This window comes from Primulina eburnea, chromosome 5 (genome assembly GCF_022965805.1).
Source record: "Primulina eburnea isolate SZY01 chromosome 5, ASM2296580v1, whole genome shotgun sequence".
Classification (NCBI taxonomy): domain Eukaryota; kingdom Viridiplantae; phylum Streptophyta; class Magnoliopsida; order Lamiales; family Gesneriaceae; genus Primulina; species Primulina eburnea.
The window spans coordinates 21,367,459-21,383,513 of record NC_133105.1 but is presented as its reverse complement, the minus strand read 5'-3'; the positions used below and the strand labels follow the sequence as shown (position 1 = coordinate 21,383,513).

Genomic DNA, 16,055 nt, shown 5'->3' with positions numbered 1-16,055 from the left:
CTTTTGCCTTCACAGGATTAGAACCCAAGACCTCCTGGACTTATATAGATCTTGGCAGCAATCCTGGTACCAGTTGAGCTAAAATAGATCAACTGGTACTAGGATTGCTGCCAAGATCTATATAAGTCCAGGAGGTCTTGGGTTCTAATCCTGAGAAGGCAAAAGCTCCAGTGCCTGGGCTGGAGAAGTTTTATGAGTAATGGGTAATGGGATAACCTTGAGGGGACTCAAGACCAATCGGGAACAGCCCATGTGCATTACAAAAAAAAAACATTGAACTTGAGTTATCAGTTGATTTTATGAATGAGGCACTTCCATTTATTTTTAAAAAGAAAATTTTTAATTTTCCGCAAATTTTCAAGCAAGGAGTTTTAGGGCTATTTCATCCTGGCTCTAAGGGACTCCTCCTAGGCTGCAACCAAGGAGTCCTACCCATGCTAGGACTCTTACTGACCCTGACCCACGTCTATTCCAGGCCCCAACCCAAGCCCTGGCCAAGCCGTGAGCCCCCATGGAAACCATCGAACCAAGGAATCAAGCCAACAAGAAAGTTGCACTGTTAGAACACCCCTCGGTCCTCTCCTAGCCTTTCCCTCAGTTTTCCAGCTTGTTTGACCTTTACTATTATCATATTTTAATCACAATTCATTCATATAACATCCTATGTTGGCAGCGTGTCCATTTGATTCATAACATTTTTCATCTTCACGTAAAATCGACGTGTTTTTGAAAATATATGATCTACCATAAAAATAATCCCAGAATCATATTTTTCATGCATAAACAGTAAAATCATACATATTATGATTTGTATGACATTTTAAAAAGTTTAAAGAACGTGCCTTTGCGTTTATAACGCTCGAATAGACGATCATCGGCGAGGGTGCAACGTTGGACGACCGGACGACGAAGACTCCTAGCTTTTCTTCCCAACCTTATTTTTGAAAATTTGATGTGTGTGTGGGAGTGTGTTTTTTGGCTGAATCAATCTGAACTTTCGTGTTATGAAAGCCTATGAGTCCATTTATAAATTAATTACATGCTAATGGACTTTGGTTTTGGGCTTGCAAGCTTAAGGGTAATTGGCCTACTTTATAATTAAATTGTGCCCAATAACACTTATTTAATTAAATAATAAAAGTTTATAAAATTAGTTTCCCAAAAATAATATTTTTGATCTTTTAAAAAATCATTGTTTGCCCAAAATCGGCTTCACGGGAAAAGTCGAGCTCGACTTGTAAAATCATTCGAACTCCAACCTTTATAAGAAAAATAAATCATTTTTAATTATATTAGGAATCCTTGCACATATTTAATGAAAAATAATATCCTTGTCTTGGTCGTCCCCGGTCTCCTTTCCCCTGCCTATTATCGAATATTTGAGTAAAATCCTTCAATTTCATGAAATCATGGCATATTATCATTTAATCATGAAATCATACATTTAATCATTTAATAAATATCATGCTAGCATTTAAAATCAATTAAATAAAATAATTAAGTAGTTAAAATAATTTTGCATGCATGTGATTTACGTAAGTTGGTTTTTCGGACATTACATTCTATAACGTTACAGGTGTATTGAATCTTTAGACTCACTAGGTGTGAATAATGCAGGTGAGCATATCGATGAGGAGACTGGAGGCGCCGAAGACTGAGTAGGCGGGGCAGGACGTGCGCACGCTAACCCAATGATCTTATTTCTTCCACACATTATGTTTATGAGATATGAGGCATTTGGATATTTTCATACTCGTTCTGTTTACTATGTTGATGATGGTCAGGATTTCTACATGTTACATATTTGATTGATTTTTAAAACGTAAGCTTGGGGATGAAGATTTGTCATGGATTTTAACTGCAGTATTTTACTTGTTAGTTGATTACTGATATTTTAAAAATGTGATTTTTCAGTAGGATTACATGCATGAATTTAAAGCTAATTTTCGAGTATTAGCTTTCAAAAAAAAAAATTCTATTAGTATTTTAAGTAGTAGATGTTTCACAAAATCTATCGGTAAACAAATAAATGTTTTGCCAAACAAATATATACATATATACATATTTATATAAATTATGTAAAATAACGTTCGTTCATACATAGAGTTAGATAAATCTCTGTCAAAAAATTAGATTGATGGACATCTACTCTTACAGTTGCCCCCGAGCATTGATTGTAGGATAACATTTGACTTGGGGTTCCTCGTATGTTCCAAGAAGCATGTTTTGATTCTTAAAAACAAAGTTTTAATGATTGGTAGTTTACTATTCTTTTTCTGATTCTATGAAGACCTTTTCCAAATTTCCTCCTCTTCCTCACATATCTATCGTTGTTGTTTCCAAGAACGAGATTACCAAACTACGGTTATTACCTGCTTGAAAATTCATGTTTCATCCCCTTCTTTCATTTCGGAACAACAACTACTTGCTCAACTCGACCAACATTGTTCTGCATTTTCACAGAGCTTTTAACCACATAATTCTCACTTGTTGAAATCATATTCACCTTTTCCATCATGAACATCATAGTGGCCAATAGACCTTTGTTCTTCTCTTTCATCTGTCCTATGACATTCACATTATCACATTCATCTCTTCCATTGCCTTGACATTCATAGATCTGGGACATTCATAGATCTGGGCTTGCAATCGTGATATCGACATGTCTTTTGAACCGATAAGACTTTTCTTCTCTAGGTGGAACATTTTTTTTCCAAGTTTTCCACTATTTGATGCACTAGGCGTCTCATTGGATTCCACTTGGTCCGCTAGTTCTTCAGATTTTTTCTTGCGATGTTAGTTTTCCATTACCTTTATCAGTCTCTCTTCGTCGACTCTTCGGCATAATGGTGTCACTGAGTGTGCCAAAATATGTTTGCATGAATTATTTTTGTGGGCGTGGAAAGCACGTGATGTGCCAAAATTTGATAAAATGGAAAAAATATAATTTATGATATGACTGCAAGATTCGGTTGAATAGTTCCTTATAATCTCATGTTAATTTTCGAAATTATGTAGGAACTAATTTATGAAAATTTGGGATGACTCTAGCTCTAAGGTGTTGGATCTCGGTTTTCTACACGCCCAAACGTAGCGGAAGTTTAAAATTTTATTTATTTATTTTGACAATCAAAATATGTTTTTCTTTGGGCGCTCGTATGATTTTAACAAAAACACACATATGATGTTTAGAAAATTATACCTTTGTGAATTAAATCACTGGACTCCAACTACTCTGGTATTAGCGGACTTAGCTCTTGTTGTAAATCTCTACGAACGTTCTTCGATCTACTTCGAATCAGGTCCACGACCGGATTGTTTGTTCCTCTTCTAACTTACACTAGAAAGTATAGAAGTTTTTGCGAAGAGATAGAATACACAAAATTTTGTTCAAAACCTTTTTGAGAGTATCTTGAATGGAAGAGCCGAAATCTATTAAATCTTATCTTTTTCTTTCGGATGCCCTCTGCACGTTTTATGAGAATCAAAATCTCTTTTTTTTTTTTTTTTCTAATATTCAATTTACTTAATTAATTAACTTAATTAAGTCAATGGAATATTCTAAAAAAATATTGTATGCTGTACAATCCGAAAGAAAGAATAGCAATTCCTTGAAACTCTCGAAATCATCTTGTGCATAATTTTGAGAATAAAGAAATATTAATCTTTCTTTAATTATCATTTACTTAATTAATTTAAATAATTAAGTAAACTAAATATTTGGAGGATTATGGTTGTGATTCTCAAAATCTCACAATCCAAATTAGTGGAGGCTATGATTTTAGGTCAAAAATTGATTTTTAAAAAAATTCATGACCTAATTACCATAATTAGCATTAATGGACTTGATTAATTAATTGGTCTAGTCCAACTAGTTTAATTAATCAATCAAAGTCCATTAAGAACTTTAATTATTTAGTATGTTGGACTTGTACTCCTACAAGTCCATTAAACATACTTCACCCTATATTTAATTTAATATTTAATAAACTCAACTTTTGAGTTTAATAAATTAAATATATTATAAATTAAACATTTGAATTTAATATCACAAATTCAACTCCTTGAATTTACCACCTCCAAAATTTAATATTTAATAAACTCAACTTTTGAGTTTAATAAATTAAATCTTCAAATTTTATAAATTCAACTCCTTGAATTTATGAACTTCTTGAATTTACTATCTTATAAATTCGACTCCTTGAATTTATTTTCTCAAAATTTAATTATCATAAATTCAACTCCTTGAATTTACTATATCATAATATAAATTCAACTCCTTGAATTTATTCTCTCAACGGAAACAAACAATCTAGTGCTTGTGTGACCCTCGATGGTTCAGGGATACAGCTAGCCGTGGGTTCACAACTCTTTGTGATTCAGGACATAATCCTTTATTCGGGCTTACCCTAGTTAGCCCCATTCTTTTCATCAACACTTTGATCAGGAATGTCAGAACTCATTTCTGATTGCACTCATCGGATCATGGTAAGAGCGTCTAGTAGCATCGCCCCATGATGCCCTAGGTATCACTGATAGTGCCTGTAAGAACCAGTCATTAAGATTAACGTACAGTACGGTCCCTTCATCTCATATATCCCGATCGAATCTGCAACCATTGGTTCATCGAGGGTTGCATATTAATTCGATAACTATGTGATACACATAATAGTGGCATCACGTGTACTTTTGGAGAACTCCTTCTCCAACTTACATCTTATACTCTGGCCAGAGATTCCATGCACTATTATTACATCAGGTCACATAGGATATCCACACCCGTAGGTGAGCGGTGAATTCCCGACTACAATACACTGGCTCTTATATGTGTCGCAACTGCACCCAACCTCGCCACATGATGACTCTCCTGGAGCCGGTAAACGAGTCAAAGCACAACCCTAGCATATAGAGCCTCAGTGTTGTCCCGGGTCGTAAGAACTAATAGTGTACAATCATAACCACGAACTTATCCTCTCGATGAATGATAACCACTTGGAAAGTCCGAGGGAGGGTTGTTTGGTATAACATCATATGACTACCCATCTGCATGTTTGGACATCTCTATGCTCTTACCAAGAAACACAGTATACAACATCACAGATGCTAGTCTCGAGCTTAAGCGGCCTTTATCCCGTGTTTTAGGCGGCTGAATCGACTATGAACGAATTTAGAATATGCAGTGTTTACAAATGAGTTTCAACATCGAATTACGATCCATTTGTATTAAAGCATAATCAAGGACTTTATCTATACTGTTTGCATGGGTATACAGATAAAGTATAACAAGACCATAAAAAGTTAAATTATATTAAAATAAAGATTGTTTATTTCACTTGAGTTAATAAATTCCCTAGCCAACCGTTGGCTTGTAGGGCATCTACTCTAACATAAGGCCCATTATCGCAATTAAATATTTGTCCCACTAGTTATTGTGTCATACCCGTTTAATTTTGAGGCCACACACACATATATATACTAGGAATGATTACGTGCGATGCACGTAGATGATTAATAATGAAAAATAAAGATTTGGATAATTTTTAAAATCGTTTGAATAACATCTTGTTTATAAGTATTTATTAATCTAAATATATCAAAACACAATAAATAAAAATAAATGATGATGATAAATCAATTATATTCATTTATTTATATAATATTTTTCAATTCGTGTGATTATAACATAATGATAACTCTATCGAATTAACAAAGATATTTTTCATCCAAATATTATTCCCAATGGAAAACATTAAAAATAAAATTAATAGAATAATGAATATTACTAAAACCAAAATCACAATATTTTTAAAAGAAGTGTATATAGCGATTGTCAAATAAAATTCTCTTAGTTAACTAAATTAGCATAATGATGTTAAAATAAAACCCCTAAACTTGTTTTTAAGTTAAATATCAATTTTTTTTGCTAACATTTAACTTCTTTCCGAATTTTTTTTAACTTTCTCTTTTTTTAAAATATATATTATACATAGTTAATTATATCATAATATATCATTTGAAAATTAATATTGATGATTAATATTTTCATGTTATTATACATAATTAATTTATATCATAATAGATCATTTGAAAATTAATATTGTTGATTAATATTTTCATGTTATATAAAATTTTAAAATAATATCAATTAAATAAATATGTGTAGTAAAACACATATACGTAACATTCAGTTCAAAAATATCATATATAAAAAATCTAATTTATAACAAATCATAATAAATTAGCACTATAATTCATATTTATTATAAGGAATGTCTTAATGAAAAAAATTATAAGGATTATCTCATAAATTTAATACAAAAGTATAAATTAATTTTCATTCTTTTTAATTTCTCATTAATTTCTTTTTCTATGAATAAAGTTGAAATAACACAAAATAATCAAATTATATTGCAAATAAAATATTTTAAAAATTTGCAAAAGAGCATATAGAATCTGCATTCTCTCAATATCCATTTTAATTGGAAAAAAACCATAAGAAAAATGACATTTTCTCGCATAGCTTTTATAACACTTATAGAAAATTATAAGCTTGAGATATATATTGAAACATTAATTAATATCAAAATGTATTAAATTTAAAATATAAAAAAATATCGTACTAATGTATTTGTAATATTTTTCGTCAATTCAACTAAAATAATAAAATAAAATTATTCTCATTTTCCATCTCAACTCTTACATCAGAAAATTAAAAATTCACCAAAATAAATAAATGAAATATTAATTGAGTAACTATGCTATAACAGTGTAAATAAGAAAATTCACAAATAATATTAAGATAAACTGGGTGGTATTTGTATCGGATTTGAATTTGACTTGTGTTATTATACAAAACCAAAATGCTTTCCTCAGCTATCACGAGTGTCTCGCCTCCGTTGCTAAGATATCGCTCTACGGAAACGAACCGCCAATTATTTTTTGGCTGCCTCAGGATCATAATTGACACTAATTAAATGAGGAATACAAATACTTCGATTGCTCTGTTTCGTTAATATATTTAAATTCTTAGTGCCATCTCTTGTGTCGAGGACAAAGGTTCGATTTCGCATCCGGGTTCTCTCAAATTCCACCATTTTACTGAGAATATATGAGGATTTCCTTTATTTTCCTTTTTTGCTTTGTGTTTATCTGATGTTGTCTAAATACGCGTAATACACACGTAGTATGACCAATTATAAATGTGTATCGTTGTAATGATTGAGTTCTCTATTGTTGTTTTTCTAGATGTTTAGATTTGATTCCAATTTTCCGATATTGCTTGGTCAGGTGGGCATGAGTGTGTATGCAGGCTGATGTTCATTTTGGTTCTTTTTACGAGATCTTTGTTGTGAAACTGGTGATTTGGTGATCTCTTGAATTTCGACTGTCCCGAAAGTTGACACCTTTAACCACTTGAAAGGGATTTTATTTGTTTTAAACCTTCAGAACTATGTAATGATGGTCCATTCATGTTATTATTATTATTATTATTATTATTATTATTATTATTATCATTATTTCTCTGTAAATGAATATTCTTGGTATTAATTCTTGATTAAGCGGTCAGCCATAGCCTTTTTATGATTGATTTCCGTTAGTACAAGCTTGTGATTCATTGCAATTCACAAGCGTGTTTCTAGCCTTGATTAAATTTTTTAAAAAAGGGATGTATAGACGCTAATAGCTTAGAATGTTTTTTCTTCTCGGTGCTTGGTTTTCATATGTAACTCAGGCTTTCCAATTATATTTTGTGGACTCTCAAAAAGAAGACATTCATTAAAATTTGACAGGCAACTAGATGAATCAAATTGATATTGACAGTGGTGATAGCCCCGGCACCCCATCTCCAAGCGCAGTTGCAGGTCAACAATCAGCCCACTTGGGTGGAAGATATGGGCAAGAAGGTGTACAAGCCCAGACAGCTCAAAACAAAAGAAAGTTAACCTCAAAGGTATAGTAGTTAAATTAATTATAGTAATTTTTGTGAAAAAAGGTTTTATGTCATGTTATTAAGCTGCAAGAAGGCATCTTCTTTCAGAACCTTATAGTTGCTTGATAGACTGTTATGTCGGTAAAAAATGAAGGTCCTGTAACAATTTTTTATCATTTCATCGACTTCTTGTTCTTGTATCGGTGGTTATTTATTGTGATAATCTTATAAATTCATGTGTGTACATTTATAATCTTCCCTGAAGTTTTTTTACCTCTGGACAGAATAAGAAGATTGATCTTTGGGAAATTGAATTATCTGTTTGTGATGACAATGCTACTAAAGCTCTTTGAACTACATGCACAAATACCCTTCTTTCCTACAATATGCACTCAATAAAATTGCTGATTAACTAGTGAATTTTCTTTGTCAAATATGAACTGAAGTGCATATGTTTGTATTTGCAGTTAAGCTTGGCAAACTTTCATACCTCTTTAGTACTAGCTTACCAAAGCTTTGGTGTGGTTTATGGAGATCTGAGCACGTCACCACTTTATGTATTCAAAAGCATATTTGTTGGGAAGTTGCAAAATCATCAGAATCCTGATGCTATATTTGGTGCATTCTCATTAATCTTTTGGACTTTAACACTGATACCCTTGCTCAAATATATTATTGTCGTATTGAGTGCTGATGATAACGGCGAAGGTATGCTGATAGGCTTTATTAAATTTTGAATCGCTGATCAAACTTTGCAGTTAGAATTGACCAATTATTCAATAATCAGGTGGGACATTTGCTCTTTACTCCTTGCTTTGTAGGCATGGAAAGTTCGGTATGCTTCCTAATCAACAAACAGCCGATGAGGAACTTTCAGCTTACAAATATGGTCCTTTGGGACAATCTTCGACATCTTTGGCACTGAAGAGATATCTTGAAAAACACAAAAAGTTGAGGACTGGACTGTTACTTGTAGTTTTACTGGGTGCTGGCATGGTAATAGGTGATGGTGTTGTTACTCCTGCAATGTCAGGTATGGTTGGAACGAGATAAAATCATGGGTATTCTTGTGTAATCTCCATCATCGACAACTTCGACTCATCGCGCAAATTTACATTAGTTTGCTAGAAAATATTTTTTTTCTTATATTTGTCATTTTACGTGAGAGTACTTTTTCCTTGTTGAATGAACGTGTTGCAATTTACTACATCTATATTAGTCAATGTCAATTTTATCTAGCTTTTTAAAGGTATGTACATTTGTTCAACTTGTACATGAAGTACATGAAGTGCACACAAGCAACCTTGTCATTTAACATAAATGAATTACAATACCCCATTTGCCATTTAGGGTAGATGAACCTCTTGCAATGCTACAATACAACACACAAGCCTTTATCCCACTAATTGGGGTCGGCGATATGGATTCACCTACGCCATTATGCTCTATATCTTATTATATCCTCATCTTTATTTGGATAATGCATATCATGCTTAATCGTTAGTATCCAAGTCTTTTTTGGTCTCCATCCTCGTTCATTGATATGGGTACTTGTCATGTTATCATATCTCCTAACTGGAACTTTTATTGGTCGCCTTCGTACATGTCCCTACCATCTCAGGCGTGTGTCCCTCCATTTTTATTCGATCGGTACAATTCCACCCTTTTCTCTAATATTCTCGTTTCTTAGCTTATTCATCATTATATGTCCACACATCCACCTTAGCATCCTCATTTCTGGGACTCTAATATTTTGTTCATGTGGCTACTTTACTACCCGAAATTTGTATCCATATAACATAGTAGGACCTAACCGCTATTCTATAAAACATTCTTTTTGAGTTTTATGGTACCCTATGATCACACAAAATATCAAATTTACTTCTCCACTTCGAGCATCCTGCTTGTAATCTTTGTGGTAAATCTCTGTCGATAATGATCCTAGTCTGCTAAAAAGTCTAACTCACCAGTAATTCAACATCTTCTATAATCCTATCATGTATTCTGTATTTACTTTACTAACTCTAAAACCTTTTTGTTCCAACGTTTCTTTTCAAGTTTTAAGCTTGACATTTGCTCCTTCACGAGTCTCATACACCAAAACAATGTCATCTACAAACAACATGCACCAATTCACCATGTTATGAATATGTCTGGTGAGTTTATCCATGACAGGTGCAGAAAAATAAGGGCTTAAATTATATTATATTGGTAAATTCGATTATATTGTTATCTGTTGTTTGTTCAGTTCTTCTTAACTTATGCATAAAAAGTGTTAGTTTCAAGTTTTTAATCCCACTTTTATTTTGTGTTAAATTAGCATGTTATTTCTTAGCCCAACCCTTACTAGTTTTTAACCGGCTCATTGTCTATTAATGAAACTTAGCCCTTGCGTAATAACAATTATTATTCAGCTTGCACTTCTTAACTTACTTGATTTATCCCATTTACATGCAGTACTATCATCAATATCAGGGCTTGAAGCTGCTAACACAAAGTTGGGCAAGGGTGCGTACTGTTTATTATTGTTAATTCTGATTTGGATTGAGTTCTGATTGCCTTAAATTTCTCCATGTGTTGTAGTTTTTGCCTGATTTATTGTGCTGAACCCTGATTATGCAAACTCCTTTCCTCTAGGTGTTACGCTAGTAATTTCATGTGTCATATTGGTTGGCTTATTTGCTCTGCAGCACTGGGGCACCCATAAGGTCGGTTTCCTGTTTGCTCCAGTAGTTATTCTCTGGTTGCTATCAATATTTGCGATAGGGCTGTATAACACAATATACTGGAATCCAAAAATTGTGTATGCTCTTTCTCCTCATTACATTATCAAATTCTTTTACCAAACTGGTCGAGATGGATGGATTTCACTTGGTGGGGTCCTCCTTGCTATAACAGGTACATAGACTCTAATTGGGTTGTCCCTTATCCCGTGATTATTTGCTTGGATTTTTAATTCAATGGCTCTTCTTTGGGTGTATGCAGGAACTGAGGCGATGTATGCAGATCTTGGCCATTTCACTTCATTTTCGATAAGGGTGAGACAATGTTTTAATTTTTTATCCCAAAAAGTGGTAACTCATTGAGCTGACAGTGGATATAATAAGATCGCAGTAGCCATGGTCCATGGAAGAAAAATATTATTTTGTTCACCTAAATTGTATGTTGGGTTTATGTATGCTTAGCTATTTCTCCTACAGCCGTGTTTTGTATTTTCATCTTTTGTTTTGAATTGGAAGTGAGAGCATGATTGTATCTGTGGATGGATATTAGAGTTTGAACTCTTCTGTATGTTATCATGGTGAGTTGTGGATTCTACTGGCGGTTGTTGAAGTTTATTTCTTCTATTTGTTCTAACTTATTCCAGAAATATATTAATTACTCGTGAGCCTCTTTTCCGTCTTACTGTTTCTTTTTGGCTTATGCAGCTTGCGTTTGTGCTCCTTGTATACCCTTGTTTGGTTGTGCAATACATGGGGCAAGCCGCATATCTCTCAGAACACATTTCTTCAATACCAACAAGCTTCTATGATTCCATCCCTCGTTAGTTTTTTTTCCATCCAACTTGATGTATTTATAAGTGTCAAGGTTTGGAGTCAGATTTGTCTTACTTTTGATATGGCCTTGTTTGGCAGATGTTGTGTTCTGGCCTATCTTTGTTATTGCTACCCTTGCAGCTATTGTTGCCAGTCAGGCTATAATTTCGGCCACATTTTCTATAGTTAAGCAATGTCACGCACTTGGTTGCTTCCCACGTGTTAAGGTTGTTCACACCTCAAAACAAATCTATGGGCAGATCTATATTCCAGAGATTAACTGGATCCTGATGATTCTTACCCTTGCCGTAGCTGTTGGATTCCAAGATACAACTACAATTGGGAATGCTTATGGTAAGTCAATGAATGTAGATATCATTTACAGTTTGTCCTTTTATTTTATTGTTTTTTTTTGTTAAATCCTGAAATATTTTGTGGCTTGCCATTTGCGATTTGATATATGATTATAGATATTGGCAAGATATAATGAAATAGCCTGGCCAAGATGTGGATCTGTTGGTTAAATATCTACTCACAGTATCGAAGTCGAACTTTTCCATTGACCTTCGTTTAGAATACTCCTTAAGTTTGTATGTTATATGAGAGTTGTCTCCTGATCATGATTTGCATTCACCCTCTGCGATGTTGGCTCAAATATCCCACAATTGATGTGATTGTTACTAGTTTGAAGGGCCTTCGAATAATTGGAATATTTTAGATGACTAGCAAGAAGAACGTGCGATGCACGTAAATATTAATTATTTAATAAAAATTAAAAATTACTATTTTTTAAAAAAAAAATTTTAATAATTTTTTTTATTTATATTGGTTTTGTATTTTGTCATATTAGATGAATAAATTAATTAAGAACTTATATACCTTACTTTCAAAATTATTTCTCAAATTAGAATTCAATTCGTTAATTTTATGTTATATAATAAATTATAATGAACATAGTATATATAACGATTTGAATTGAAACAAATTTTGAAAACATATATCTAAATACCATGTATCCAAATTATGGATTTTATAAATGCATAAATCATAAATTATATAAGTGAAGCACACTAAGAAAAAATAATTATCAATTTAAAATATGTGTGATTAACTCATCAAAATATTATGAAAACTAATGAAATATTAATACTGATAATAAAATATAACATATAATATTTAATTTAAATATTATTTAACCTCCTACAGAACTTTTTTACCTTTTGTACTGTTGTATATATAATTGTTTTTTTTCTTATATCTTCTTGTGATACTATAATTTATTACTTAATTAGAAACTACACTAAAATATAATTACAAAATTGCATTAAAATCATAAAATAACATTTAGAAAGAATATTAAAAGTATAAATATTTAAAGTTAGTGTGAAGATGGATTATTTGATAAAATTAATATAGGAGTACATTTTACTCTTAAAGTGATATAAATTAATACAATTAATGTATATAGTGATAATTCATTAGCATTTGTTAGACTATTAATTATATATTATGTGGAATAATTAGGCTACTAACTAATTATATATTAGGTGGAATAAATAAAAAATTTTGATATTTCATTTTTACACTTACAACAATTAGAAATTTACAAATATATCTTTATTGAATCTTTGGATTTGTATTGATAAGGAGGTCATTTTTATCTTTTGACAATTGGAAAATATGGCCAATTATCTACACTTTTGTAGGTATATAGATAAAAAATATATTTTTTTATTAAACATATATTCATTTTTAATGAATAGATTTCCCATAAATTGTGTAGAAAATTTTCATGTAATTAATCTAACAACACATATGATAGTAGAAAATTTACAATGAAAAACTTTGTTATTATTTTTAGATGCAATTAATACAAACAATGTAAATAATAAGTTTTATTTTGTTCAAGTTTGCATGAAGGGTAATTTTGTCAATGCACAATCGAAAATTAATTATTAGTAATGATGAGGCATTTATGTTCTATTATTTTTATCTTTACATTACAATAATAATAAGTTTTATTTTGTTCAAGTTTGAATGAATTGTAATTTTGTTAATGCACAATCGGAAAACAATGTCAATTATACACACTTTTATAGGTATATAGATTGGATGTGAAATAGCAGAATAGTTGTGGTCTTTGATTTCCTCAAATGGTTCATCATTGGGGTACTAAATAGCATGCAACAATCGACTCTGTTGTAAGGGCGATAATTGCTACATGGCATTTGGGACCCAATTTTTTTCATATACGTTGAGTTAGATATCGGGTTGCATTTGTAATTTCCACAATGAACATAGAGAGCTAAGTCATAACAATCTGCAGTCTTCGGGTGCGTTCGTCATTTCTTCATGGGGGCATGACTTATCTCATCAATTATTCCAAATTAAGATGTGATCTGCGGATGAAGGACAGTAACAAACATATCTGAGACTTAATTGTGACTGGATTTCAATAAATGGAGATTGCTACAAGATTGATTGAGAAGAGTAAAATACCCTTAATATATTTACCTTCTTGTAACTGGTTGTTTAGAAAGGAGTTAATGATATAAAAAAGGCTTCTTCCAGTGTTTGGGGTTAGTTGATGATGAAAGGTTTCTCTTGACCCTAGTTGTTCTGTGCAGCAAAGACCAAACCATGTGATTGTAATCCTCGAAGCAGTCGCATCCTAATGAGAACTTTCAGCATTCATGTCCCGTTATTTGCATTTGACAAGATTAAGATTGCATCAACGGCAAGTTTGTTTTATCATGGATTTGCCAGTTTCACCACAACCCAAAGTGAAATTAGCAAAGAATGGTTCCCAAATAATTGTTTGATAACAAAGAATCTTTCTTTACCCCTCTTCTAATTTTGCTACTTAATTAATATTCACCATTCTTGATGTACTGACGTTAATTTTTCCAGGCCTAGCTGTTATGTCGGTGATGTCTATAACGACTTTTCTCATGGCACTTGTTATGGTGTTTGTCTGGCAAAGGAGTATCATACTTGCTACGGTTTTCCTCCTTTTCTTTTGGATCATGGAAGCTTTTTACCTGTCCGCTGCATATATCAAAGTTCCTCAGGGAGGTTGGGTCTCCCTTGTGCTTTCTTTCATCTTTATGTTTATCATGTTTGTCTGGCACTACGGAACACGCAAGAAATACAGTTTTGAGCTGCATAACAAGGTACCTATGAAATGGATACTTGGACTAGGTCCCAGCCTTGGTATTGTCCGAGTTCCAGGAATGGGCCTCATATACTCAGAGCTGGCAACAGGAGTGCCGTCAATCTTCTCACACTTTGTGACGAATCTTCCTGCATTCCATAATGTTTTGGTATTTGTTTGCGTAAAGTACGTTCCAGTCCCCTATGTCTCACCTGAAGAACGCTTCCTCATTGGCCGCATCTGTCCAAGACCATATCGCATGTACCGATGCATTGTCAGGTATGGGTACAAGGACTTGCAAGGAGATGAAGGGAATTTCGAAGACCAGTTGATTCAAAGTATAGCCGAGTTCATTCAAATGGAAGCTGTGGAGCCTCAGTGCTCCACCCCCGATTCTGTGTCCTACGATGGTAGGATGGCGGTAATAGGCTACCGAACAATTGAATCTTGCTCAAGTTTGATTGTATCTGAGGTTGAGGACTTCGGCCTGAGCAATTCCTTTCAAAGCAGCAAATCTCTAACTCTTCAAAGCTTAAGATCTGTACATGATGATGAGAACCCACAGATCAGGAGACGCGGGGTGAGGTTCCAAGTACCTCAAAGTCCCGGGATCGATCCCTCTGTGAGAGAAGAACTCCTAGACTTGATCCAGGCAAAAGAAGCTGGCGTTGCATACATAATGGGGCACTCTTACATAAAAGCCAGGAGGTCTTCCTCATTCTTGAAAAAACTAGTTATCGATATCGGTTACTCGTTTCTGCGCAAGAATTGCAGGGGCCCTTCGGTTGCTCTCCACATTCCTCACATTAGCCTTATTGAAGTAGGCATGATATATCATGTCTAGACATCTGTACAACCAATAGGGAATAGAACAGGACAAGTTTCTAAGTTAACCGTTTGTTGTGTTCTGAGCATTTAGCAATGCAAATAATTTGTGCAAGGTTCAGTGCTGAATATGTGAAATAAGGCATGTTCCAACTGTTTCACCATTCCTACGTGTACATTTACTATTTGTGGGTGTGCTTGTATATGTATAAGCTTATGGCTCTAACTGCTGCTGCGAAGTTTAACATGTAATTTCATATCTGAATTTGACTTGCGGGGCCAAGTACGAGCAAATTGCATTGGGGCCATTGTAGAAAGTTAATGTTGCGGGAAACCTTTTATGGACAGACAGCATTTAGAACCATATGAAAACACAAAAATAGCATTTATATTGCCTTAATGATTTTTAAAAAAATCTTATGGTCAAGCTCAGTGTAACGTATCGTCCCTTTAAATTATTTTAAAATTTGTGGAAAAATAAAAATTTTCTAAATAGACTAATAATTCAAATTGAAATAAAGATAAGCTGTTCGACCAAAATATTTGCAAGAAAAATGTTACAAATAAAGTTTGCTAGAAAAAATAAATAAATAACTTGTTCTGACAACAT

At 33.0% G+C, this 16,055-nt stretch overlaps 1 protein-coding gene across 8 annotated transcripts; it reads left to right on the top strand.

The window, feature by feature from the left end:
* Positions 1-6,803: 6,803 nt before the first annotated feature.
* On the top strand, positions 6,804-15,671 carry LOC140833087 (potassium transporter 4-like). 8 transcript variants are annotated; one of them, XM_073197519.1, is made up of 11 exons: positions 6,804-7,056; positions 7,288-7,357; positions 7,791-7,951; positions 8,398-8,638; positions 8,718-8,963; positions 10,388-10,438; positions 10,568-10,828; positions 10,916-10,968; positions 11,359-11,473; positions 11,566-11,820; positions 14,377-15,671. In XM_073197519.1, the coding sequence occupies exons 3-11, from the start codon at positions 7,799-7,801 to the stop codon at positions 15,462-15,464; spliced, it is 2,463 nt and encodes an 820-aa protein (XP_073053620.1). In that variant the 5' UTR covers positions 6,804-7,056; positions 7,288-7,357; positions 7,791-7,798; the 3' UTR covers positions 15,465-15,671. The 8 variants fall into 8 exon arrangements, with proteins under 8 accessions (XP_073053620.1, XP_073053619.1, XP_073053615.1 ...); XM_073197518.1 differs by having other exon boundaries at positions 7,288-7,395; XM_073197514.1 differs by lacking the exon at positions 7,288-7,357.
* The last annotated feature ends 384 nt before the right edge of the window (positions 15,672-16,055 follow it).